Below are 26,687 nucleotides of genomic sequence, written 5' to 3'. Positions count from 1 at the left end.
TTCGTGGTTATTCATTTCAAGATTAAGCATTCCTGGAATTGGAAGTTTATTATCGTTCCTGGTCTTTCACCTAATTTTATTTTGGGTTTATATTTTTTGAGAAAGACACGCTTTGTTCTGGATGTGGGCCAGCATGAGCTTCGGTTTGACTTTGCTCCTTCTGTGAAAATTCCCTTAAGATCGCATCTTAGTAATTCCGTTATATTTTAGTGTCGCGATGGCTATAGCATTGCTCAAAGGCATGCTATTTCCGACCTTGTTCATGCTTTTTCTGATGTCATCACCTCTAAATTAGGAAACTTTGACATTTTGCCCTATAAGTTCTACTTAAAGGATGAAGTTCCCGTCCACGCTAAATATCTCAAGGTTTGTCCCCCTAAACATCAGGCCATGCATGGCATCATATATAAGCTCTTAGATGCTGGTGTAATTTCTCCTTCTACATCTTATTTTTGCACTCTTACTTTTAAGTGCATAAAAAAGACGGTGCGAGCTGGCGTATGGTACACAACTATATTCCTTTGAACCATAAAATTGCTAAGGTGGATGTTTATGCGTTCCCCACTGTTGAGTGTGCACTTCAACATCTAGGTAAGGCCAGATATTTTTCGGTTATTGACTTCAATCAAAGTTTTCACCAGTGCCTTTTAGATCCTAGTTGCCACAAATATACTACATTTTCAACACCTTTTGGCCATTTTGAATTTAATCGTGTGCCTATGGGTGTTAGTTTTGGCAGTCAGGCTATGAGCCGGATCCTCGATCATGTCTTATCTAATCTAAAGTATGATTATGGGTTGAATTATGTCGATGACATCATTATTTATAGCAACATCTTTGAGGATCACATTATTCACCTGACTGAAGTTTTTTCTCATTTACGAGGGGTTAATCTCACTGTGAACCCCAAGAAGGTTACATTAAAAAATGTATGTTAAATTATTGGGTTATGTTATTTCACAGGGTACCCTCCTTATGGATCCTGGCAAAATTGCCCCTATCATCCAGTTTCTTAGGCCTGTAAATTTAAAGGGAGTTCAGCATGTTTTGGGTATGTTAGGTTATTTCTCCAGGTTCATTAATAATTTTGCCTCTTTATCTGCGCCCTTAAATGTTTTACATAAGAAGGATTCAGTTTTTGAGTGGCGTCCCGAACAAGAGAAATCTATTAGGGCGCTGAAGTCTTGTATGGCATCACCCCCAGTTCTCATTCTACCCGATTTTAGTAAACGGTTTGCCGTTCAGGTTGATGCCTCACACATTTCACTTGGAGTCGTCCTAAGACACCTCGATGAAGGCCGGATTAGGCCCATTGACTATGCTAGTTGCTCGCTATCGGAGTCTGAGCAGCGATTAGGTTTCTACGAGAAGGAGGCCTTGGCTTGCCTATTCGGCCTAGAAAAATTCAAATTTATCTCGATACTCGGGAGTTTGACTTATTTACCGATAACCGAGCCCTTAGTTGGCTCTTTATTCATCCTCATCAGCTGGGTAAGTTGAGTCGTTGGATTTTGAGGTTATCACGATTTCAGTTTGTCATTCATTATTCCAGGTAAAGAAAATGTTATCGCTGACTCTCTTTCGCGCATGTTTTGCACCGATGAATTTGAGTCCTTGGAACCCCGCTCATCTGATGCTACTAAATTTATTACTGCTTTTAATTTTTTCCTGAATCATTCCTTAATATCAAGGAATGTCAGAATCAGGATCCCCTCTGCCAGCAGGTATTTAGAGATCTTCATAATAAGAAGGCTGTTCCCTATGTTGAGGAGAGTGGTATTCTGTATTTTACAGGAACTTCTGGCAGAGCCCGAAAGGCTGTTGTTCCAGCTGTCTTGAGGCCTATTGTGTTAACCTATTTCCATGCATCTCTCTTAGGTGGTCATCTAGGAACATATAAAATTTTTCGCAGGAATTCAGCGCACCTGTTTTGGCCCGAGCTTCGTGCTGATGTTCAGAGGTTTGTTCGATTTTGTCTCGATGGCCAGATTTCTAAGCCGTCTCATAATTCTAAGGTGGGTCTGTATGCTGCTGATCCTCCTGTAGCCCCCTGGCATGTCTTACATATTGATATTTTTTGGTCCTCTTACACGTTCTAAGAAGGGTAATGTATGTTTGCTTGTTGTATTGGATATTAATACAAAATTTGTAATTTTATTACCTCTTAGAAACATGAAGGCTGCTACTATCGTTAGGGTGCTTAAGTAGCAGGTTTTCAAGTTGTGAACCAGTGGGGTTTGCCGTCCCTCCACACCAGCCTGGACGCCCAGGCAGTGGCGGATCCAGGATTTTGGTTTGGGAGGGGCTTGAAACAGCTGAGGCTAGGCTTTATCAAGGCAAACACTAAAACAATAGTGGAACCAGATGCTTTTGGAGGGGGCTTGAGCCCCTTAGCCCTCCCTCTGGATCCGCTAATGCGCCCAGGCATTAGAACATGTACTCAACACGGTTTCCTGTAATATTCATAAGGCCCGTAAGGCCGTTTCTGACAATTATAATAAAGCTAGAGCTCCTCATGGTTTTAATATTGGGGATTTAGTCCTATGCAGGGTGTTTAAATTGCCTAAGTTAGCTGATCAGTTAAATCTGAATTTACTTCCTCCCTATAAGTGACCTTATTGTGTCGACAAGTTATTGGGTGTCAACACCATTTTGTTAAGGTGCTGTAGGCGCAAGTTTAAATTCCGAAAGGCTCACGTAACCCAGGTGAAATCTTTCATTAAGTAGATTTTTATGGGTTTGCTTTAAGCTTTTTTGCAGTATATCTTTGTTATTGTACCTTTCATATGAGATTAGCCTATTGGCCTGTTGTTAAGTGTTTGTGTTCTTAGGAACTTGTGTTTGAAGTTAGTGTTTTGTTGGGTTTGTGCGCGGTGTTGCGGCTCCTTTTCTTTTTTTTTTAGCTTGGCGCGCCATCCTTTTTCCCTGTTACCCTTGCTTGCTGTGCACGACTTCCGCCAGCTATCTTCAGCTTCACCTCGTCTCTGTGGGGCTTTCCGTTCGTCGCCTTCTCCCTACTGGTGGTACCTGCCTATGAGAGTCCATCGTGCTACCATGAGCTTGCCTGGCGGCTTCCTGCTTGTGTGTAGGCTCTATGCTGTTTCTCCGCTTCTGGGTCTTCAAGAGCGGCCGTGTTGACTCCGGCTGAGTGCTTCTCGCACCGCCGTGAGTCCAGGGGTGCCCCTAGCTTTTGCTTAGCGGGTCTCGGACATCATAGCTGACCCCTTCGTCAGCCTGCTAGGGCACTGCGACTTGGTGCTCCCTGCTGGAGTCCACTCCCATGCCTGGGTGGTTGCGACTCGCGGGGCCGCCCTGCTCAGAGCCCTTGTTCTGGGCTGATCACCGACTTCATCTCTGTACCTCTTACTCCATATCAGCCGCTGGCTGTCGTCTACCACTGTACTGAAGACTTGTTCTTCAGCATCCTTCGACCTGCGTAGCGTCTGACTATGTTCGAAGCCATCTTGTTGATCGCTGCGGCGATCCTGAAGCTTGCTGTTCGATGCTGTCACCAGTCTCCGATTTCAATGTTAATAAAAAATTTTCATTGTGTGGATCTTCTGGCTCTCAGGGCAGGGAAACTTATGGGAAGGGGGTTGTAGCAGTTGCTCCGTTTTTCGGCACTGTACAGCATTCCTTCCCCTCTTTTCCCCTCCCCACTCCTCCTTTCCCCTCCCTCTCCAGCTTCCCCTTCCTACCCCCCTCTCTTGCACTCTTCCCCACCACCTCACTAGGGCTCTCTTTCGGAGTGTTAACCCAGCCTATATATAGTCCGGCCCCTAGCGTACTCCTTGCAGTCGTTCGGTCTCTGGACTCGAAGGCTGCCATTGCGGCGGTGGCTCTGTGTTCCGGTATGTACTCGGCTGTGAAACTTAACGTCTATATTTAGGTATTGTTCTTGCTTGCGCGTTGTGGCCTCGCCGTCATTTTTTATTGCTGCCCTGTTATATGTAATCGCCACCAATGTTTGGACCCTTCAGGTCATTTGATTTGAGTTTGTTTTGCTCATGACGAGTACTGCCCATAGCATGTTGTAACATTTCTGCGGCTGTATATGGGCATGCCACGATGGAATTGGACACTTCTTGTCAAGCCGCATTATAAGTTCTCTCTTGATTCTGCCTTCAGCTTTTTTCGCCTAGCGGCCCATATAACTTGTTATGTTTTTTTACAGCGCTTTGCCACCATGTCCGCTTTACTCTTGCTTACCTTGTTTTATATGTGTGAATGATAATATTTATTTCGCGTCCCGTTGGAGCGCATTAGTATTTGCCACAAAGAAAATTATAAGCTGTTTTATAAACTGTAAACTTTTTAAAAACTTTTATGAGCTTGCATGAATAAAATTCTATTTTTTGTATTTATATTTATATTTTTGGTATTTTTTCTAAAGCTTAATATTTTTGCTTTGCACCAGCTTCCCACTGTCGTTGGGTTTTAATGTAAAAAAAAACCTGTTTTTGTCTATGTTAGTTGTAATCGACTGGACTTGTCTCCAATCGGTTTCAGATTCGATAATAACTGTCCGTGGTTTTATCCGTTACTGTCCTTTGTTCGATCCCTGGGTGATGAAAAAAAAATTAATTTTTATCTAAAAAATATTATTTTCAATAAATATGGTGTAAAGTCCTTAAAGCAAATTAGCATCTTTGCCAACCAGCCTCAACTAAGCAGTTTTTACAGCTATCTTGAAAATTCATAATAATTAACCTATAAATTTGTTAAAAATTCCCAAATTCATCAAAAAATTACTCATTATATAATGATTGAAACGATGGATTCCTGTCCTTGGTTCGATCGTCTTGATCTGATGCTTGATCAATTATTAAAATTAAAAATGACACGTTCGAGAAATAAAACACTACCAAAATACAAATAAACAATTTATTATGTAATTTTTACTCTACTACAGAAACATTTGCATGGGTTAACATTCTAATAAACATTTAGTCCTGCATTGGCGTAAAATGACAAACTCTCAGCTCCAATCGGTTTATACTAAACAGAGACCAGCCAGTTCCTTTACTGTCATAGTCTTCCTCTTTCTGACAGAGATTCTGGACACAGTGTTTAACTAAGGGCTTCACATTGTCTGAACTTTAAATTACAGCAGCCGATGTCTTGAAAGCACACTTCTTCACTTTGTCTTCGAACGGACATGGCTTACCATATACACAGTTCAACCACAAGTTATGTTTCAAAGGACCATTTGTTGCTACGTCATCAGTAAGCTGATTGAAATGTTCTGCCTGATATCGTGAAGAAAAGTACAAATATCTTTCGACGCACTAAACGTATTAAGATAATAGTAGTCTTTCAATGTTCCACGAAATGCAGACTGCGCCAAGTAGAACCCATTATCATTCACTTGTATTGCACCGAACACAGTCTTGGGTTTAGTTTCATTTTCAGACGTCATAGCAATCGGTTGCTGTCCATCGGTTTTTGTATTTGTAAACAGTTTTTTTAAATGTCACCTAGAGTTCAACCCATGTCCTAGATAGCTGTGGTATGAGTACATTTGAATAAATTCTATAATTTTTTCCACTGATCTAGAAATAACATCAAGGACTGCAATCGGGAAAATCAGTATTTTTATTTTTATTTTAATTTTTAGTCATTTATAATTTTGACTCATTTTTTAGGTGATTTATAAAGATGTTTAATTTGGTAACAATATGGTGGTCCTTAAGGTGTGTGACGGTCTGGTGGTTGACACTAATGTGATCTAGCGGATAACTTGTGAAGCAAAATGTCGACTACACTATCACAATCTAGCAGACTACAGTAGTCTACAATAGGGCGGTCAATAAAAGACTACCCTGATTCCACATTGACCGGAGTAATATTTTTTTTTTTTTTGGTATTGGTGGTAGATGTCAGTCTGCTTATGGACATCAAGGATGTGTCACCATTGCTTTTTAGAAATGCATCCACCGAGAAGAGAGCCCTAAACACCCAAAGCTTATGACAAAAGTAATATTTCATCATAATTGTATAAATTTTTTCCATTTATTTCAATTTTTTATTAATTTTAAATTATTATTTTGAACTTGTCGGGTTCGAACCTGGGACTTTAAAATTAATTGCGTAACCATGTTTAATTTAACTTTTAATTATATTTTGTCGACAGGGTTAAAGTCATTACTTTAATGGGGTCTTATGAGGAAATATGCTCCACATTAAAGAAAATTGTCCTTATTCCTCTTTGAGTAAAATGAACCTTCTTTGAATAAAATTGTCCCTTTATTAATAACATTTTTTTGAGGGGGGGGGGGAATAAGTTTTCCCTTAAAACATAAATATTTTTTCTTAGAAAATTAAACTTTTAAGTATTTTTAAGTAGTTTCTTGAGAAATAACAATGGAAATTTGGAAGGTAGAGATTTCAAGAAGGCGGTGTCAAGAAGGTGGCATTAACGTCATCCAATATAAAGGCCTACCTGCGTTCGGACATACTAAATTATACCACTGTGAACATCTCACTACATATACCTATTTAACAAGCTACACAAACAGAGGTTGGAAGTATTTTAAAACAAACATGAAATTAGGGGTATCGGGTGGTGATTGCTTCAGGCCATGGAGCTGGTGTCGTGGTGGGGACCGCTGATCTATGGAGGCTGCTTTGCCGCCACTCTGTCGTCGGCCATAGCCAGTCTGGTCGGAGCTCCGAGAGTACTTCAGGTATTTCAATCTGTTGAACACTTCATTGGGATGATTAAGGGGTTCAGAACGTAGTTCATAAGACTGTGTCAACTCTGTTGTGCTTCAGGCACTTGCCAAGGACAAGTTATACCCTTTCATCGGATTCTTCGCCAAAGGCCACGGAGCTAACAACGATCCAGTGAGGGGATATCTTTTGGTTTTCATCATTTCTTTAGGATGCATTCTGATTGGTGAGTAGTTTCTTTCAAGCATTGATGAACTTCTCTAATAAAATTATATTGTAATCATTTCAGTTTCATTGTATAGAGATGATGTATAGCATGATTGACACCATCAGAGTCGTAACTACAGATGAATTATAAGGGCAGAATTATTGATGATTTTTACTATCAGTGTTTTTTTAAATACAAACCGAACATATATTTTTTAAGTTGTTTTAACAAAATCTGTTCCTGAAAAAAAAATTAAATGGAATGGATAGAGCTAACGCCTTGTCGAGATTGGGGTGGTTAGAGACGGTGATAAGGATAGAAGAGTGGCGGAATGAATGTGTGAGAGTAACAGGAGCACCCAGAGAAGACCAGCCATCTCAGGCAACGTCCGCCCCGCTGGGAATCTCTTGGTGAGAGGCGAGAGGACTGACTGCTTGCCCACCGCGGACCTGACTTCCCTCGATGGACAATTCTGTGCTTTTCCTTTGCGAATGTGAATTGAAGAATAATAATGTCGTTTTATCATTACTACTTTGAATGCGGTCCTGTCAAATGCCATGTAATAATCTGGTCGCACTTTTAAATACTATTTGACTAAACTAGCTCAAACGGTTCCGTTTTAAACTTTTCATAAAATTAAAATATTGTGCCGAAATAATGGTTAAAAATTAGAACTTTTAATGATTTTCATCCATTTCGTAACAATAAATAATCCCTATATTATATACTAAGTTTAAATAATTTAAATAACAGTTGGTCTAGCAATATTTTTTTAGTTTACGCTCTTTCTGATTAATGAGTCCACTTGCGAGAAGCTCATGTAAAAAAATTAATAATTTCATAATAGAAGAGTAAGTTGAAAATTTGTTTGTAAATGGGTTACTGTCACCGTTGCAATACTTTTGTTGATTGCATTATAGTTCCAACTATTATTTAAGTCCATTGAGGAATGTTTTAAAAAATAAAAATAAAAATTTATAATTTTTTTTTTAATTTAATAAAAATTTGATTATGTAGGTACATATGTATTTGGACACAAATCACAAGTACTAAGGGTGGCCATCTAACAGGTTTATGATTCTTCTGTTACGGTTTTCAATGTTCAGTTTGAACGAGCTGATGGTTCAACATTATAATTTCTTGTTGCTGCTATTATTTAAGGGTTATTCCTGCAAATTTGTAACTAAAGATAAAGTAAATGAGATTTTGTAATAAATTTTCAGCAAAATCCTTTACACAAATGCAATTATAAGATAATAATACTACAAACACTGCGTGAAAGACCGAGTATTAAAACTGAGGGCTTTTTTTAACTTTAAGTTATTGGCCTTAAAGTAGAACAGAAGATTAAGAGGTTCCTTTTTTCTATATCCGCCTAAATACTTTGGTTTTAAGGGACAAGTTATGTAACACATCTTTCTAACTAAATATTTAATAATGATGTTGGCTTACATATTGGAGATAGTTCATAGTAGGCAACTTCACATACTGTGAATGGCATGCGAAATTCTCATTGCTGTGATGTTTACCGTGTTTAGGGTGCATTCCCTTTCCTGTGCTCTACACCCTACACTATTGGAGTGCACTTCACTGGGTAACTAAGTACACAGATGCACCAGGGGCAACGGTTCGGCAGGCAAAGCTGCGTAACTGCCTGACCACTATTTGAAAGGTACCAAGGGTCTGCCGATATCATTTCGTGGAGTGAATAATCAGAAGCATTTATTAGAACAGATTTTTTAAGCTGTTCCTTGTATTTCAAGGAGTGAAGTGAATAAACAGAAGCATTTCCTTAAAAATAGGATTTCTGAAGCAGTTTTTTTTTTATTTCAAGCAGTAGAGCGAACGAACAAAAAAACATTTCTTTTAAAACCGAATTCCGAAAGCAATTTCTTGCAATTCAAGGTGTGGAGTGAATAAACAAAATCATTTCCTTAAACCGGATTTTCTGAAGCATTTCGTTATAGTAAACAAAAGCATTTCCTTAATTGTCTGAAACATTTCATTATAGTTCAAGGAGTAGAGTAAATAAACAAAAGCATTTCCTTAAAAAAGTATTTTATGAATAATAATCTTCGTGTTTCAAAGAGTGTAGTGAACAAACAGAAGAATTTTCTTAAAAAACGAATTTTCTGAAGCAGGTCCTTGTTTTGCCTATCGAGAAAAAAACAAGGGATTTTTTTTCACCGAACGAAAGTTTGCAGATTGAGTCAAGTTTATAAACAATTAGATCTAACTCATAACACTACAATAAAAGTGTGAAAATTTACATGTTCTCTTGTTCTTATTTACAATCTTCAAGTTATCACCAGCACTGGCTCTCGAATCACAACTGCTAACAAAAAGAAAAGAAAATTTAACAACTAGCATAACATTTCGTTAAACATTTCACAACTTCAAAAGCCTTCATAAAACTTTAAAATAATTTGCAAATATTTATTTTAGCTCTAAGTAAATGTTATCATGTAGCTGAATGAACTAAAACGGCCTTTCTTTACTTCATGAGCATTATAATTCACTAGTCGACCCATGCGGAATTCCGCAGTGCGCAAGTAGTATGTAAATGTTCCTCCTGCCACAGGCGCCAGGCGGTGGAGCTTGAGCCGGGTCAGTGACCGACTGCTCTGACGTCAAGGCGGCTATCTTGGATGACCATGACCTTGACCTTTGACCTTCAAAAATTGCCAAAAATTTCAAAAATTCGCCAAATTTTCCATTTTTTTTTTTGGTAAAAAAATCTCGCCAAAAAATTATCAATTTTTTTTTATAAATTAAGAATTTCTCTTTTCGAGTGAAAAATTCCCGTTTCAGAGAAAATTAACCGTTTTTAGTCCTTAAAAATCCCAGCGGCTAGAAATGTCCATATTGAGGCTTAAGCATCCATGTCTACAGCCTCCGATAAGCCTCTGACGTCATCAAGGATTATGATGTTATCGTTGCAATTTCCGTTACGGCCGTCATCTTGAAAATATTTATTTATTATCCAATTATAATGAGTAGTATGTTTTGGTATGTCCGGGGACAGGCTTCAGGCTGAGGAGCCAAGGAGCCGACCACCATATTGGATATTGACGTCACGGCGGCCATCTTAGATGTGTGTGACCGTGACATTTGACATTGACCTTGACCTTTGACCTCCAAATTTGCCAAAATTAGCCAAAATTTACCCGAAAATCCTCAAAAAACACCAAAATTTCCTTTATTTTTTTTTGGCAAAAGAAACCCTACAAATAATCTAAAAAAATTCCACAATTCAAAAATTAGGATTTCGAAAATCCTCAAAATAATTTTTGCCTTAGAAAGAACTCAAAATCCTAAAAGCAGCTTAAGAGTCCTTAGAGATAGCCACTCTAAGCCACCGAGGTCAAGACCTTGAAAATTAGGATAACATGGCAGCCATTTTGAATAATGAAGACAACGTTGCAATTTCCGTTACATCCATCATCTTTAAAATCTTTATTTATTATCCGATTTTAATGAAAAAAAATTTAAAATTTATAAAAAAATTCAATAATAAAATTTTAATAAAAAAATTAAAAACAAACATTAACGACATAGAGCTCGGAGTCCTCGGTTCGAACCCAGTGAGGGCAAAAAAATAAAAATGACGACTGATCCTTTCCTCACAGTGGCTGCTGGCACACTGACCCCCACCACTTATGTCAAAGTATATATAGCGGCACCTAGTTAGATGTCATGTTCGCCATCTTGAAAATCCTTTATTTTTATTTAGAAAGACGGGAAAATATTAAAAATCATTTGAAAAATTAACTAATCGAATTGAATAAAAAAAATTAATAATATATTACTTAAAAACAACTGTTGCACATATCGTTATGGTTTCCATCTTGGATTATATAATTTTTGCATGTTTCGTTACACTTGCTATCATGGATGAGTACGATGAAATCGGTACGCTTTACATTATGACCACCATATTGGATCCTATTAATCTTTCATGTTTTGTTACGGCAACCATCTTGAAAACGTGTAATTATTTACATAGAAATTCCGGAAATATTCCAAAATTCATTAAAAAAATTAACAATCATTATACTGATTGATCCGGTCAGTTCCTGTCCTTAGTTAGATGCTTGATCAAGTCAATTTATTTTCATTTTATGTAAAAAATAATAATTTCAATAAATCTTGTTCAAAATTCTTAATGAGGCTTAAAATCCTCTACTACTATCATCCTAAAAGCCATCATGTCAACCATCTTGGAAATTCGTAATTATCTAGCTATAACTCGGGAAAAAGTTCAAAATTCATTAAATAAATTTACAACCAATAAAATGATTAATTAGATCGACTTAGGTTCTTGGTAAGATTCTGGATGATGAAAAAAAAATTAGTATGGAAACACTTTAACATAATAGTGTCAGCTTCAAGAAATAAAACAAGACAAGTTCTTTCACAAAATAAACTTTATTACGTAATATATATTTTACTACACGAACACTTGCGAAAGCCAGCAATCTTATAAACATTTAGGTCCGCATAGGCGTGAAATGACTAATTCTTAGCTCCAATCGGCTTATACTGGAAAGAGTCCAACAAGAACCTTTACAGACATAGACCTCCTCTTCTTGACAGAGTTTCTGGATACCGTTTTTAACAGTTTGCTTCACATCATCGGAATTGTAAATTACTGCAGCCGATGTCTTGAATGCACACTTCTTCACTTCGTCTTCGAATGGATATGGCTTTCCATATATACAGTCCAACCACAAGTTATATTTCAAAGGTCCGTTTGTTGCTACGTCATCAGTAAACTGATTAATTATGTCCTCTCTGAATTCATCAAGAAAATTACAAACGGTGTTTCGACTCACCTAACGATTTAAGATAATAGTAATCTTTCAATGTTCCACGAAATGCCGACTGCGCCAAGTACAATCCATTATCATTCACTTGTAATGCGCCAAACACAGTCATAGGTTTATTTTCATGTCCAGACGTTATAGCAATCGGTTGCGGCACATCGGTTTTCTTGCTTGTACGCTTACGAGTCTCCAATCTAAACCGAGGAGTCGAAATTTCTACAGGTAGTTCTTCAGTAGACACACGGACTTTACCGTTGCATTTTATCCCATGTCGTCGCAAACTATCGATACGTATAAACCAAACATGACACTCATCGCAGCGAAACTTTATACGAGATGGATTCTTCTTCAATTGCTCCGTTCATGTCTTCGTGCATCATGGGAAAAGGCGAACGACGTATCACAGTAGCTGCAAAGATACCGTGATGATGAAGACGAGCCTTTCAGACCTGATCCAGATACTGACATTGCCACAGTTGTACCATTTCCAGGCATACTCTTATGAACATCCATGCAACGTTGTTGTTTATAAACCTTTACTTTCTGCCGCACAGCAGGACCTTTACATGTCTTCATGTGTGTTTTCATATTATCTTTTCTGGCAAACTGCTTATGGCATTTCACACAAACAATTTTACGATAAAGGTTCTTGGCACATTCTCTCTTTTCGTGTCGTCGAGCATTGCTGCTGTTTGTGAAAATCTTGTCACAGTAACCGCACCGATGTTCGTTAGTTGTTGTTGAATAACCAGGAATTGTAGTCTCTATCGAGGGAAAAACGAAGTTTGTCGAGTTTTCCTGTGTAGCCAGAACCACCGGCATTAAAGTCTCTTCTGCTGGTGGTACCGCGACTGTTAAAGTCTCCTCCAATGTTGACATCGTCTTTGCCGACGGGATCTGCTCCTTCTTCGTCGCCGCTGACAACAGAGTTCCCGTAGACGATGGTACAACGTCCATCAAGTTCGTCGTTTAAGACGGTAAAGATGCCATCGAGTTAACAAGAACAGGTAATTGCGTGATTTATGCACCAGAAGAAACAAACTAGGTGATCCTTACACAGATAACGACAGTGACAAACTGAGCAACCTGCTGTCTAGGACTCGCTTATATACATGCACAGGATGGAATAATACGCTAGTCAAATCAAGAACCATTTACTATAATACTAGAGACTAAACTACATTTAATCTATAAGTCCACTCAATGAAAAAGGCAGCACATTTGGAAGCAAATTCGACAAATTAAATGGACACGCAATGCACGCACTTTCAGCTTTCATCACTAAGTTAACATTTAAATTTCATTCAAGCGAAGTATCAAGCAAATGTCACATCATCATATTAACATCCTATTGGTCTTATTATCCTCAAAACTTCACAGTATTATAAATCACATCAGTTATAGAAGGACTTGTAGTTTATAACACTCATCATTTCAGTCTATGTTTTTAACAAATTCATAATTAAAAATGCAAAATATTCATCATAAACGAAGAACCTGGTACGTAAAATATTTTATATACTTTATGTACACTGTAGGCGCTAATAGCTTAAAAGTACATATGTATGAATGATATTTTATAAAGCTTATATTAAATTGTATATTTATTCCTAATAATTAACATCAGATCAAAAAAGTAGGTTTTATTCTATAAACCCCGCAATCCTTAGTTCATGTTTTTTTGAGGACCTATAAATTTTCAGAATTTATTGAACCAAATAGAAGTTTTAGCCTTTTCTTCAATCATTTGGATTGTCTCTCGATGAACAATCGGTATCACGTGCTACGGCTTCCACATTATTTACATATTTGTTATTATTAGTCTTAAAATCCCCGCATCCGTGTCACTATCACAGACGCAAAGTCATCATCATCATCATCATCGTAGCTGACATCAATATTATCCTGAGCTGCATCATTATCACTCATTTTATGATATCGTTTCCACATTTCAGTTGTCAGAGATGTACCACAATCTATGATCTTGTGAGCTTCACAATATTCTCTATTGTTTTGTAGGCATGGTTAGCTCCATTCTCATTTTCTTTAAAAGCCTGTGTGTTTAGTTTTATTATTTAATCCTTCAACCCATCATCCCATACAAAATTAAATCATCGTAGTATATAGAGAAAAAAATCAACAAAGTTACTTTCATTTAATCTTAGAAACCGCTTCATCCTTTACACCTATAGTTTATTTTCTTGAGCGCAAGAGTCATTCATTATATACCATGCAGTGTTCTTCAACAGATGTGGTATAATACTAGTTCTACATACAAATCCATCCTATCTTTGATTTGTTTATTCATTAGAAAAAAAATTGCAAGTTATTTTTTACGTGTTTTATTAAATTATCACTTCGACTGAAATGATAACTGCACATAGAAATTTCTACGAAGGACTCTGCGTCGAAGACATTTTAACCATCATCTCTCTGAAAACAACCATGTCCCATATATACCACAAAGTAAATGAGGGTTAGAGGAGATAGGTCAAACGACAAGTGCTAGTCACTCATAGGATATTGAACATGTGTTCGATACCTATCTCAGACATTGTAGCATCTATATATTTTTTTACCTCATGTAGAAAAATATCTTCAAATGCATACGAATTTAAACTTATTCACGTGCGTCTATTCAAAAGTACCTAAATTCAAACACGTTAACCTCAAAAAAATAAAAAAAATAAAAATATCAAGGATAGAGGCAGATACTACACGATCGAGACATGCCTACCGTCACCTGCAAATGAACATTGACTCCTCGCGCAAAAGTTGCAAGCTAGCAGAATGCTGCGACAGTCATATGTTTGCTCGAGGCATGCATGCATGCATAGATCGCTAGCCTTCCAACTCATTTCACGTAAAACTCCAGTGATATCGTAATCCATCATACGTAAATTACTTTCTGGAACCACATCAAAGAATGCATCACTGAACCAGAGAAGAAAATCAGCTTACAAATGTATAACTTGCTACCAACAAAAAATTTTTTAGCACATATACGAGAGGAGTCGTTCCCTACATACCATACTGTGAAAGTCGATACTCTGATAATTAATTATAAGCTGCAAAATATTTTAAATAAAGATCCCGGCCAGTATACATTTTTTTTCATGTTTTAAAAATTCATGTTAGTAATCACCAACGAAGGAGTGAGTAACTTAGGCGATGAACCGCTTACCAAGTATCCGGAATCTTACTGATACAGTCCATCCAGTGCACCAGCTTACTCCGAAGTGTGGTCCATTGATTAACGTTTTTTAATTGTTTTATATCATCACCGTAGTGTAAACCAATATATGACAGGTTATGATTTAAGAACATAAATTTCCCACAAATCGGTTAGGTTTATTTCGGGGAGTAATAAATTATTTCTCAGAAATAATAAATCAAGTTCCTATCAGATTTGCTCTAATGTTATAGTATTACCTGTACCAGCACTTTACCAAAACATCTCCCAAAAAAAATATTAAGAATGCAGATGACATACTAAGTCAAAAATAATTTTAGCAAAAAAAACTGTCTTCAGCATCATTGGTAAAAAAAATAATACTCACAAACCAGACTAAACGCGCATTACAAATCCGAACCTAAATTACGTGTCACATGTAGTTTATTACATTAAGATAAACGATGTAGATTAAGAAGACTAAATAAAAAAATCTTTAATTCTATAATTTATTTTAAATTGTACATTAATACACAATAAAATCTGGCACTGTATATATATATATATACACACACATATATATATAGTATGAGTAGTATAGTAAAGTATTTCCGGAAACAGGCTTTAAGGCTGTGGAGCCGAGAGCCGGTCCGCCATCTTGGATTGTGACGTCACGGCGGCCATCTTGGATGAGCGTAACGGGACACAGCGTAACGGGACAAGTAGGACATTGACCTTTGACCCTCAAAATTCTCCAAAATTGGGCAAAATTTGCCCAAAATTCCTCAAAAATCGCCAAACTTTACATTTCTGTAGAAAAAAATTCCGCCAAAAAATCTCAAAAAATTCCACAAATTAAAAATTTCTCTTTTCGAGGGAAAAATTTCCCGTACGAGGGAAAATTTCCCGTTTTATTTCTTAAAAATACCAGCAGCTAGAAATGTCCATATGTAGGCTTAAGCATCCATGTCTACAGCCTACGATAAGCCTCTGACGTCATCATGGATTATGACGTCACCGTTGCAATTTCCGTTACGACCACCATCTTTAAAATCTTTATTTATTATCCGATTTTAATGAAAAAAAAATTTGAATTTATAAAAAATTAAATAATAAAAAATTTAATAAAATATTTAAAAAACAAACATTTACGACACGGAGCTCGGAGTCCTCGGTTCGAACCCGGTGAGTGCAAAAAAAAACTAAAAATGGCGACAGGCTCCTTCCTCAATGGTGGATGCAGGCAGACTGACTCCTACCACTTTTTTTCAAAGCATATATACCATCAGGTAGTATGACGTCATGTCCGCCATCTTGTCTTCATCCACTGGAGACCACCATCTTGTTTTCATCTGCTAGAGTGTGCCGATATCATGTAGTATAATTATCTGGTCACAACACCTTTGACCTTGAACTTTGACCTTGACCTTGAAAATTGACCTTGACCTTGAATTTTGACCTTGACCTTGAAATTTGACCTTGACCTTGAACTTTGACCTTGACCTTGAAATTTGACCTTGACCTTGAAATTTGACCTTAACCCTGAACTTTAACCTTGACCTTGAAATTTGACTTTGACCTTGACCTTGAAATTTGACCTTAACCTTGAACTTTAACCTTGACCTTGAAATTTGACCTTGACCTTGAAATTTGACTTTGAGCTTGAAATTTTACTTTGTCCTTGAAATTTGACTTTGTCCTAGTCGACCATCATGGATCCGACATTTTATGTTCAGTACATGCTACCAGGAGCGACCACCTGCTGGAGTACACCATCTTGTGCGTGTACTCGTATTATAGAGTACATTTCCATCTGGTTAATTTTATTCTAACCTGCTACATTACAGTAATCATTTATTACCGAGGTGCCCCCGCCATCCTGAAATTTAGGCGACATCTTGGAATAGTGTAATTATTTAGCTAGAAATGCGGGAAATATTCCAATAGTCTCCGAAAAAAAATCAATTAATTCACAAATTGAATCGATGGATCCCTGTCCACAGTTCGATTCTTGACCAGAGACAGTTGTAACTAATTATTAAATAAATGTTAGGTTCTGTTTTCCATTACCTTTCGCGGAGTTTATTAATCATTCACTCTACGAAAATCAACTCAAGTCATTATACCGGACCAACGAATTAAATCAGTGCCGATTAGCCTATTATTAAAGTCTAATTTTTCAATAATCTGAATAACATATAAGCCGTTCATGTACAAAGCCACACATATAGATCAATTGCCTTCAGTCCATGAGACCGAGTCATATCATTATCAGACGTATAGGCTAGTCATTTCAGGACCACATGACCTTCGTAATCCATCGTGACATTTTTATACATTCTAAAGGACCAAGTAACCTTGTAAAATATTTTAGTAACACCAAGAGGTGATAAACTAGTAAATATTCAATCACTACATTTTGTACTACGCGCAATCAACAAAAAAGTAATTACCAACAACGAAAAGACAGCACCACCAACGAAAAGACAGCTCATTTGGAAGCACCGACAACGAAAAGGCAGCACCGCCAACGTAAATACATCACATTTGGAAGCACCGACAACGAAAAGACAGCAGTGACAACGAAAAGGCACGACATTTGGAAGCACCAACATCTAAAAGACAACACCGCCATCGAAATGGCAGCCCATTTTGAAAGCACTGACAACGAAAAGGCAGCACCGCCAACGTAAATACAGCACATTTGGAAGCACCGGCAACGAAAAGACAGCAGTGACAACGAAAAGACAGAACATTTGGAAGCACCGACAACGAAAAGGCACCACATTTGGAAGCACCAACATCTAAAAGACAGCACCGCCATCGAAAAGGCAGCACATTTTGGAAGCACCAACAACGAAAAGGCAGCACCGTCATCGTAAAGGCACGGACCGCAAGACAGGGTCATGTCAATATCAGACATATAGACCATGAACTCAGTACACACAGGAAAAAGGAATGTACACGCAGGAAAACGGAACGTACACGCTGGAAAACGGAACGTACACGCAGGAAAAACGGAATGTACGCGCAGGAAAACGGAAGGTACACGCAGTAAAACGGAACGTACACGCAGGAAAAACGGAATGTACGCGCAGGAAAACGGAAGGTACACGCAGTAAAACGGAACGTACACGCAGGAAAAACGGAACGTACACGCAGGAAAAACGGAACGTACACGCAGGAAAAACGGAACGTACACGCAGGAAAAACGGAACGTACACGCAGGAAAAACGGAACGTACACGCAGGAAAAACGGAACGTACACGCAGGAAAATGGAAGGTACACGCAGTAAAACGGAAGGTACACGCAGGAAAAACGGAAGCTACACGCAGGAAAACGGAACGTACATGCAGGAAAACAGAAGGTACACGCAGGAAAACGGAACGTACACGTAGGAAAAACGGAACGTACAGGCAGGAAAACCGTAACGTACACACAGGAAAAACGGAACGTACACGCAGGAAAAACGGAACGTACACACAGGAAAACGGAAGGTACACACAGGAAAACGGAAGGTACACTCAGTAAAACGGAACGTACACGCAGGAAAAACGGAACGTACACGCAGGAAAAACGGAACGTACACGCAGGAAACGGAAGGTACACGCAGGAAAACGGAACGTACACGCAGGAAAACGGAACGTACACGCAGAAAAACGGAACGTACACGCAGGAAAACGGAACGTACACGCAGGAAACGGAACGTACACGCAGGAAACGGAACGTACACACAGGCTCCAATATTCATTGGCTTCAATTTTAATTGGCTCCATCAGTCATTGTCACCAACAGACTTTTGGCTCCAAAAGTCTTTTGGCTCTAAATATATTTGGCTAGAATTCTTCGAGTCTAAGAGACTATGAGGCCACATGGCTACGAGTCTAAAATGATCTAGATATTTTACGAGTTATACACAGCTTGCGAGGCTAGAGCTACGAAGCTTCTAGTTCACAAGTTTACGTGACTGCGAGGATACAGAACTACTAGTCTACATGAGTACTTGACTACGAAGCTACTCGTCTACAAGGCTCCAATTGCAGCATCTGTCTTCGTCAGAATTTTCTCTCTTGCTCCAACTGCACCGTCACCATTATGTTATAAGATTACATGGATACTTGCTTACGTAGCTTCAAGTCTACGGGACTCCATTACATCATGTCTACGCGACTACGAGCCATGAGGTTATGAGACTACGTGACTACGAATCTTCAAGTTGACGAGACTGCGAGGCTACAGATCTACGAAGCCTCTAGAAAACGAGTTTACGTGTCTGCATGGATACAGGAATACAAGTCTGTATGAGTTCTTGACTACGAAGCTACTCGTCTACAAGGCTACAATTACTACATTTGTCTTCGACGGAATTTTCTCTTTTACTACATCTGCTCCATCACCATTATGTTATAAGATTACAAGGCTACTTGCTTACGTAGCTTCAAGTCTACGAGGCTCCAATGCATCATGACTACGAGACTACGTACCATGAGATTACGAGACTATGCGATTGCAAGTCTTCAAAGTTACGTGATCCTGAGGCTATAGGACTACCAAGCTTCCAGAACGTATGGTTACGAGACTGCATGACTAATTGGCGGCGCGGCTACGAAACTTCATGTCTCTAACTGACTACAATAGCACTATTCAGTGGTGAGAGTTAATTTATCTCATGCAAAGGTACTTGCTGCAAGTAGTTCCGCTTTTCAACATCAGATGACGTCACGTGTTGCTTGCAGGTAAATAATATTTATTTCTTATATGCGGGATGCTCACTATCGATCGCATAAGAAGGATGGCTTCGTTAGTCTCCAAGGAGAAGGAAGTTCGTCCTTCCTGCTAGTGCTTCTCAGATTTCTCACGGTCCACCATCTTGGATTGCGACGTTACGGCGACCATCTTTGATGGGTGTGACCTTGACCTTTGACCGAAACCGCAGGAATGATCGCAAGCACTAGGATTAATCATCAAAATATTGATAAGAATAATCAAGATCACACGGAGAAAACCATCACAATATTGATAAGAATAATCAGAAGCACACGGAGAAAAACGACACATGTTTTCTTTGATATCATAAAATTACAGGAAAAAAAATTTAAAAATAAAAAAAAAATCAATAAAAAATTTTAAAAAATTAAAAAATACATAAACTGATTCTGCTAGCTTGTAAACTTATCATTGTTGAGCAAAGATAGAGTTTTAGTACAAGCCAGAATGTGGTAGCTCCTGGTATCATGTACTAAACATAAAATGTCGGATCCATGATGGACGTTAAGGTCAAAGTCAAAGATCAAGGTCAAGGTCAAATTTCAAGGTCAAGGTCAAAATTCAAGGTCAAGGTCAAATTTCAAGGTCAAGGTCAAAGTTCAAGGTCAAAGGTGTGGTGACCAGATAATTATACTACATGATATCGGCACACTCTAGCAGATGAAAACAAGATGGTGGTCTCCAGTGGATGAAGACAAGATGGCGGACATGACGTCATACTACCTGATGGTATATATGCTTTGAAAAAAAGTGGCAGGAGTCAGTCTGCCTGCATCCACCATTGAGGAAGGAGCCTGTCGCCATTTTTAGTTTTTTTTTGCACTCACCGGGTTCGAACCGAGGACTCCGAGCTCCGTGTCGTAAATGTTTGTTTTTTAAATATTTTATTAAATTTTTTATTATTTAATTTTTTATAAATTCAAATTTTCTTTTCATTAAAATCGGATAATAAATAAAGATTTTAAAGATGGTGGTCGTAACGGAAATTGCAACGGTGACGTCATAATCCATGATGACGTCAGAGGCTTATCGTAGGCTGTAGACATGGATGCTTAAGCCTACATATGGACATTTCTAGCTGCTGGTATTTTTAAGAAATAAAACGGGAAATTTTCCCTCGTACGGGAAATTTTTCCCTCGAAAAGAGAAATTTTTAATTTGTGGAATTTTTTGAGATTTTTTGGCGGAATTTTTTTCTACAGAAATGTAAAGTTTGGCGATTTTTGAGGAATTTTGGGCAAATTTTGCCCAATTTTGGAGAATTTTGAGGGTCAAAGGTCAATGTCCTACTTGTCCCGTTACGCTGTGTCCCGTTACGCTCATCCAAGATGGCCGCCGTGACGTCACAATCCAAGATGGCGGACCGGCTCTCGGCTCCACAGCCTTAAAGCCTGTTTCCGGAAATACTTTACTATACTACTAGTATACATTTCTCAGTCCACGCAACATTCATTTTTATTAAAAAAACTATTATAGTCCTTTTTAAGAGTGACAAAATACAACTAATTCATACAGATCACGATACATCAGTTCAGGAGTCTAACACCTTAGAGTACCAGAGTTGTTGTGCTAGTAACCTTCTTTACAAAATTATTAATGTTTTTTTCAAGTAAATTTTTCGTGTAATATGTACAACTTGGAAATGAACTTTGCTTTTACAATGCCTAATCATAATTACTTTTTATTGTGAAATGTACTTCACACTGGTCACACGGAAATGTCACACGATTAGCGTTTCTTCTACAGACATGATTTTCAAGTCTTCTTGCATGTTGACGGTATTTAAAACTTTTGTCCAGTACGTACACAGATATCTCGTCGTTAGACCTTGAGACACCGACGGCTCGGAAAGTTTATTACTTTCAATGTAAACTCCTGTTGTAGGCGACGAAGTCACATAAGTTGCATGAGCTGGAGATTTCCCAGTCGACATGACAGATCATCTGTATTGGATGTCATAGAATCCGAAGTATACACGACTGAGGCAGAAGCTGGGAATCGCTTACAAAATGTTTTATTTACAAAATGTGGTGTAGTTGCAGGTGACGCAGTTTCCTTTGCGTTCGTTAATGCACACATTGAAGTCTCTTGGAGTGAAGAGACAATAAATACAGTTATCATCGGGATCTCTGGAGATGAAAGCCTCGTTACAATCGGAATCTCTGGAGCTGCCCTCATCGTTGTCATAGGGATCTGCATGCAGACAAGTCAGTAGTATATAATAAGGCATCCGGCCACAGGGTCCAGGGTGTGGAGCTTGTGGAGCAGATTGCCATATTGGATTGTGACATCACGGCGGCCATCTTGGATGGAGGTGACCTTGACTTTTGAACTTGACTCCGGCGGACATTTTAGATCCGCCATAGCTGATCCGCCATTTTGGATGACGTCATTTTGTTTTCTCTAACATTCCAATGTTTTGTTTCCGCCATTTTGAATTATGATGTCACCATTGCAATTATCGTTACGGCCACCATCTTTAAAATCTTTATTTATTGTCTGTTTTTCATAAAAAAATTCCTTTAATAAAATATTAATAAAAAATATTAAAAAAAATTACTTTTACGACATGTAGTTCAGAATCCTCGGTTCAAACCCAGTGAGGGCAAAAAAATAAAAAATGGCGACCCATCGTTCCCTCACAGTGGCTGCTGGCAGACTGGCCCCCACCACTTTGTTAATAGCATATATATCGTCAGGTAGTATGACGTCACGTCCGCCATCATGTCTTCGTTGCTGGAAGCCATCATCATTGTATCGTGGGCTAGAGTGCGCTGAAGCCATGTTAGTTTATTTCTTACCCGCTAGAGTGCAGTTATCATTTATTATTACTGTGACACCCGCCATCTTGTCATTTGGGCGCCATCTTGAAAATCCATAATTTTTATGTTAGAAATACGGTAAAAAATTTCAAAATCATTAAAAAAAAATTAATCAATCGAGTTAAATCGTAAAAATCTTAAAAAACTCCGTTGCGTTTTCGTGACGACCGCCATCTTGAAAATCCGTAATTTTAATGCTAGAGATTCCAGAAAAATTCCAAAATTCATCAAAAAATTTACTTATTAGAATACTGATTGATTAGTTCGATTCCGGTCCTTCGTTCGATCCCTGGATGATGCAAAACATTTAATTTTATATAAAAAATAATAATTTAATTAAACCATGTTAAAAATTCTTAAAGAGACTTTAAATCCTCTAATTACATCATCCTATAAGCCATCAAGACCACCATATAGGAAATTCGTAATAATTAACCTAGAAAGTCAGGAAAAAGTTCAAAATTTATAAAATAAATTTATAATCAATATACTGATTAAATTGGTCGACTAAAGTCATTGGTATGATCCCTGGGTGATACAAAACAACATTAATTTTAAAAATTACCATAAAAGTGACAGGTTTGAGAAAATAAAAACACCACAAATTCTTTTAAAAAAAATAATTGTATTACATAAATTCTACACTACCACAAGTACAAAAAAATACAAAGACAAAGTACAAAAGTCTTTTGGATTTCTCGATTTCTGCATCAGCCACCCACGAATTAAAGCGAGGTGGAAAGCCCCACCACTTGACGTACGACTGTCCTTTTCTTCATTTTATAATCTTCTCCACCAAGTATGTATCGGGATACAACGTAGGCTGAATCTCTTCGGCAAAGAAGCCGCCACGGATAGGTTAGTATTCCAAATCTTTGAGGTAGTAGGTCCTAGCTCTGATTCACGTACATGTGTCACACGGAAAAGTTCGGGACTCCAGTTCGCAGTGAAACCTTTCTGCTTGGAGATTCGCACAGTGTCACCGACGTTAGCTTTAACCTTTCGTGGATATTTCTTCTTCGTGTTGGAAAACACTGTTTGAAGCAGGCGATTGTCCGTTACGTTCTATGGCTTCATTTTCATGATAGAATGCACTGTGGAATTATACTCGCTTATTAGTTACGGCAAGATGTCAAGCAACTTGTGAGATCCATTAGCCGTGAACTGTCGCCACATCTTGGAACGCGAAGTTCTGTTAAACCTTTCGACAAAGGAGGCTTTGACGTTACTAAATGTAGAGTAGTGTTTGATGCCATACTTCTTCATCAAAGCCTTGAATGTTGCATTGTAGAATTCTTTCCCGAGGTCCGTTTGCAAGTGCGATGGTACACGTCCATCCCGCAAAATATTGTTCATGGCCTTGGCTACTTCAGTTGCAGTCTTTGATTTTACAAGTATATTCCAATTGAAATTGCTATAAACATCGATGACTGTCAACATGTACTTGAAACCTTTATTTAATCAGGAATACGGTATCATCTCAACAAGGTCCGCCTGGAATAAATCATCAATTCCGCGAACTATGACTTTGCGACGAAGGTATTTCCATCAAGCAGGAGCATGAAGTTCGCGAGCGATTCCGGTTCGTCTCATTGTATGTAGCCGGCTTCCCTCAGTTCTTCAAGTATGGAGACTATTTCGTTGATGTGCGAATAGCTTCCTTCACTAAGCGCAGCATGTAGAATTCTAAGATGATCAAATAATTCATTGGGGTCGTTCCAATATACATAGTCAAATATCTAATCAGATTCCAGCTTTTTTAAACCTACACAATGTATTGTTATTTCACTGAAGAGATTAGCTATAATGTCCATTTTTTCATGATCTTCGTCTTTATATAGGTACACCACTATCTGGATCGTTATCGCGAAAATGTGCATTGGTTAGCTCTAGAAGTTATTTGTACTCTTGTAAATATTTGTGAGCATATCCTTTAGGCTCCCTGCGAAACAGCAATTCGTACAAACCCGGAGTCCCGCGCGTTTTGAACTCTTCTACGAGCACAATATTTCCTGGTAGAAAGTCTATTTCTTTAGAACCGATAAACCTCTTAAATTGTTTTCTGTACACTCTATAGGTCGTGTCATTATTCCGACTTGTAATCGATATGACGTATGGTCGGACCATTGCATTAATTTGGTGTCCCTTTTTCGGTATTTTTTTCTTCTGCATGGACTCTGTTAAACGGGCCTTAACTATCAAATTCTTTATTATTTATAATAAATATATTTGACTTTATAAGACTCGAAAGTACTTAGACTCGTTCTAGTGTATTTATATGATAAGAATAAAAGAACGAATCATTTAATTTAATTTGTGGGCGCCATCAACTTCTACGAAGTTGTAATAATGAATAACCATTACAATTACTGCTATTTTAATTAATTTGTAATACACACCATTAATTAAAATTTCTTTTATTGTTGTCCGGACTATTCAGGGGTAGAGTTGGGTATGTCGTGGAAAAATTCGTAAAGCCTTGGATTAGCTTGTATACAACGGTTTTGTGAATTTTAACTCAAGTTGTTCCTAACTTTAGCAATCTGGTAGTGTGAAAAGATTTAGTAAGGGATTTCAAGTGATATTAATTATTCCCGAGTGTCAGTTTTGCAAGCTAGTAAATGTGGTGACCTTCATTCATCATTATATAACCAACCTGTTATTATAGTTCCGTGGTAACGAACTATGCGTTACTAGATTTGCCTTCTTTCAACCAGGACCTCAGCAATGAATCTTCTGCGTCTTCATCCTTGGCACGCCCATTCGCTGTCTTGTACCTTCGTCCTGGGAACGCCTAGTATTAACGAGTCGTCTTCGTCCTGGGAACGCCTTTCGTTGTTTCAAACCTTCGTCCTGGAAACGCCTCTAGATGACCATCTTCGTCCTGGGAACGCCTATCGTTGATCGTCTTCGTCCTGGGAACGCCTATCGTTGATGGTCTTCGTCCTGGAAACGCCTATCGTTGATCGTCTTCGTCCTGGGAACGCCTCTCGTCGTTTCCGTATATTCTCGTACAGTAGAATATTAGAAATACTTATTTCTTCGTCCTGGAAACGCCTCTATGATTTCAGTCTTCGTAGTTTATACTCGCAGTCTTCTTCCTGGTATCGCCTTGTAGTACTCAAATCTTCTTATAAATAATAATTCTTCTTTCTTTCAATAACTATCTTCAAATCATTAATATTATTCCTATTTACTATCATTTCTTATAATTCTTCAAAATATTTCACCAGTTATAAGTTCAATTTCTGTAGTCATAAAATGTCATGTCTTTACTATTCGAAGTTCCTATATCAATTTCCTTTCGTTTTCTCTATTCCTTCCAAACAAAACTTTTATTAGCTAGCAATAATTTTTGTTAAATCTTTTCCACCAATACCAGATTGTTTTACAAATATTCGTCATATAATATTACATATGAACTGTGAAAAAAACTATTCTTATTCGTTAAACAAATATCATTACTTGAGCAAAGAAGTATTACCTTCAAAGATATAAATACAAATTACTGATTTCATGGTTCATAGAGAAATAAAATGTGTAGTGAAGTGAAATTATAAATATGCTACATTAATTTTGTTCATCCATCTTGTTATATGAAATTAACAAGTTCAACCTTTATAGAATGCCCCTCCGAAGAATGTCTACATTGTGTATGGTGACACTATACACTGGAGGTATTCTTCCAATAACAATAATACACTATGGACAAAATTACACTTGAACACATATCATCGTTACATATTTACAAGAATTACATACAGTTCACACTCAAATAATAAAACAACAAAACAATTCTCCATTTAATATGTACATGTTTTCTATTTTAAACATAGTTAAACAATTGTATCATAATTTTGTTTGGTTTCGTACTTAGTAACTTCGTTAACCTTTCACGTTATATAAATATTATACATTCATATCATTAGTGTGTGTGTAACTAAGACAAACTTTCAAATAAACGATTACTTTGCCCCTCCAAACTTTAATTAATGGTATGTTTTTCAATAAGGTTGAAAATTTAATTCTCTATCATTTTAGGGTCTTTATAAATTCTTAATTGGGTTACATTGTAATGACCTATGATTTTCCCTGTGTCAATATCTGCTAATTCATAACAATTTTCTCTTATAACCTTAGTTATGCGATAAGGACCTTCATATAATAAGAAAAGTTTCTTTGTAACTAATTCCCAAAATTGACTGCTGTAATTAGTTCT

At 37.7% G+C, this 26,687-nt stretch overlaps 1 protein-coding gene across 2 annotated transcripts in view; it reads left to right on the top strand.

Annotated features, from left to right (window-relative positions):
- Nucleotides 1-26,687, top strand: part of LOC134527159 (bumetanide-sensitive sodium-(potassium)-chloride cotransporter-like) — a 940,416-nt gene that overhangs the window by 556,837 nt on the left and 356,892 nt on the right. For both annotated transcript variants that reach the window (XM_063359554.1, XM_063359556.1), the window contains exons 10-11: nt 6,579-6,686; nt 6,775-6,898. In XM_063359554.1, coding sequence (XP_063215624.1) covers nt 6,579-6,686; nt 6,775-6,898 — 232 coding nt within the window. The remainder of the gene's footprint in view (nt 1-6,578; nt 6,687-6,774; nt 6,899-26,687) is intronic.

Source organism: Bacillus rossius, chromosome 1, assembly GCF_032445375.1.
Source record: "Bacillus rossius redtenbacheri isolate Brsri chromosome 1, Brsri_v3, whole genome shotgun sequence".
Classification (NCBI taxonomy): Eukaryota; Metazoa; Arthropoda; class Insecta; order Phasmatodea; family Bacillidae; genus Bacillus; species Bacillus rossius.
The sequence above is the reverse complement of the archived record's forward strand: the minus strand, read 5'-3'. Positions and strand labels throughout refer to the sequence as shown.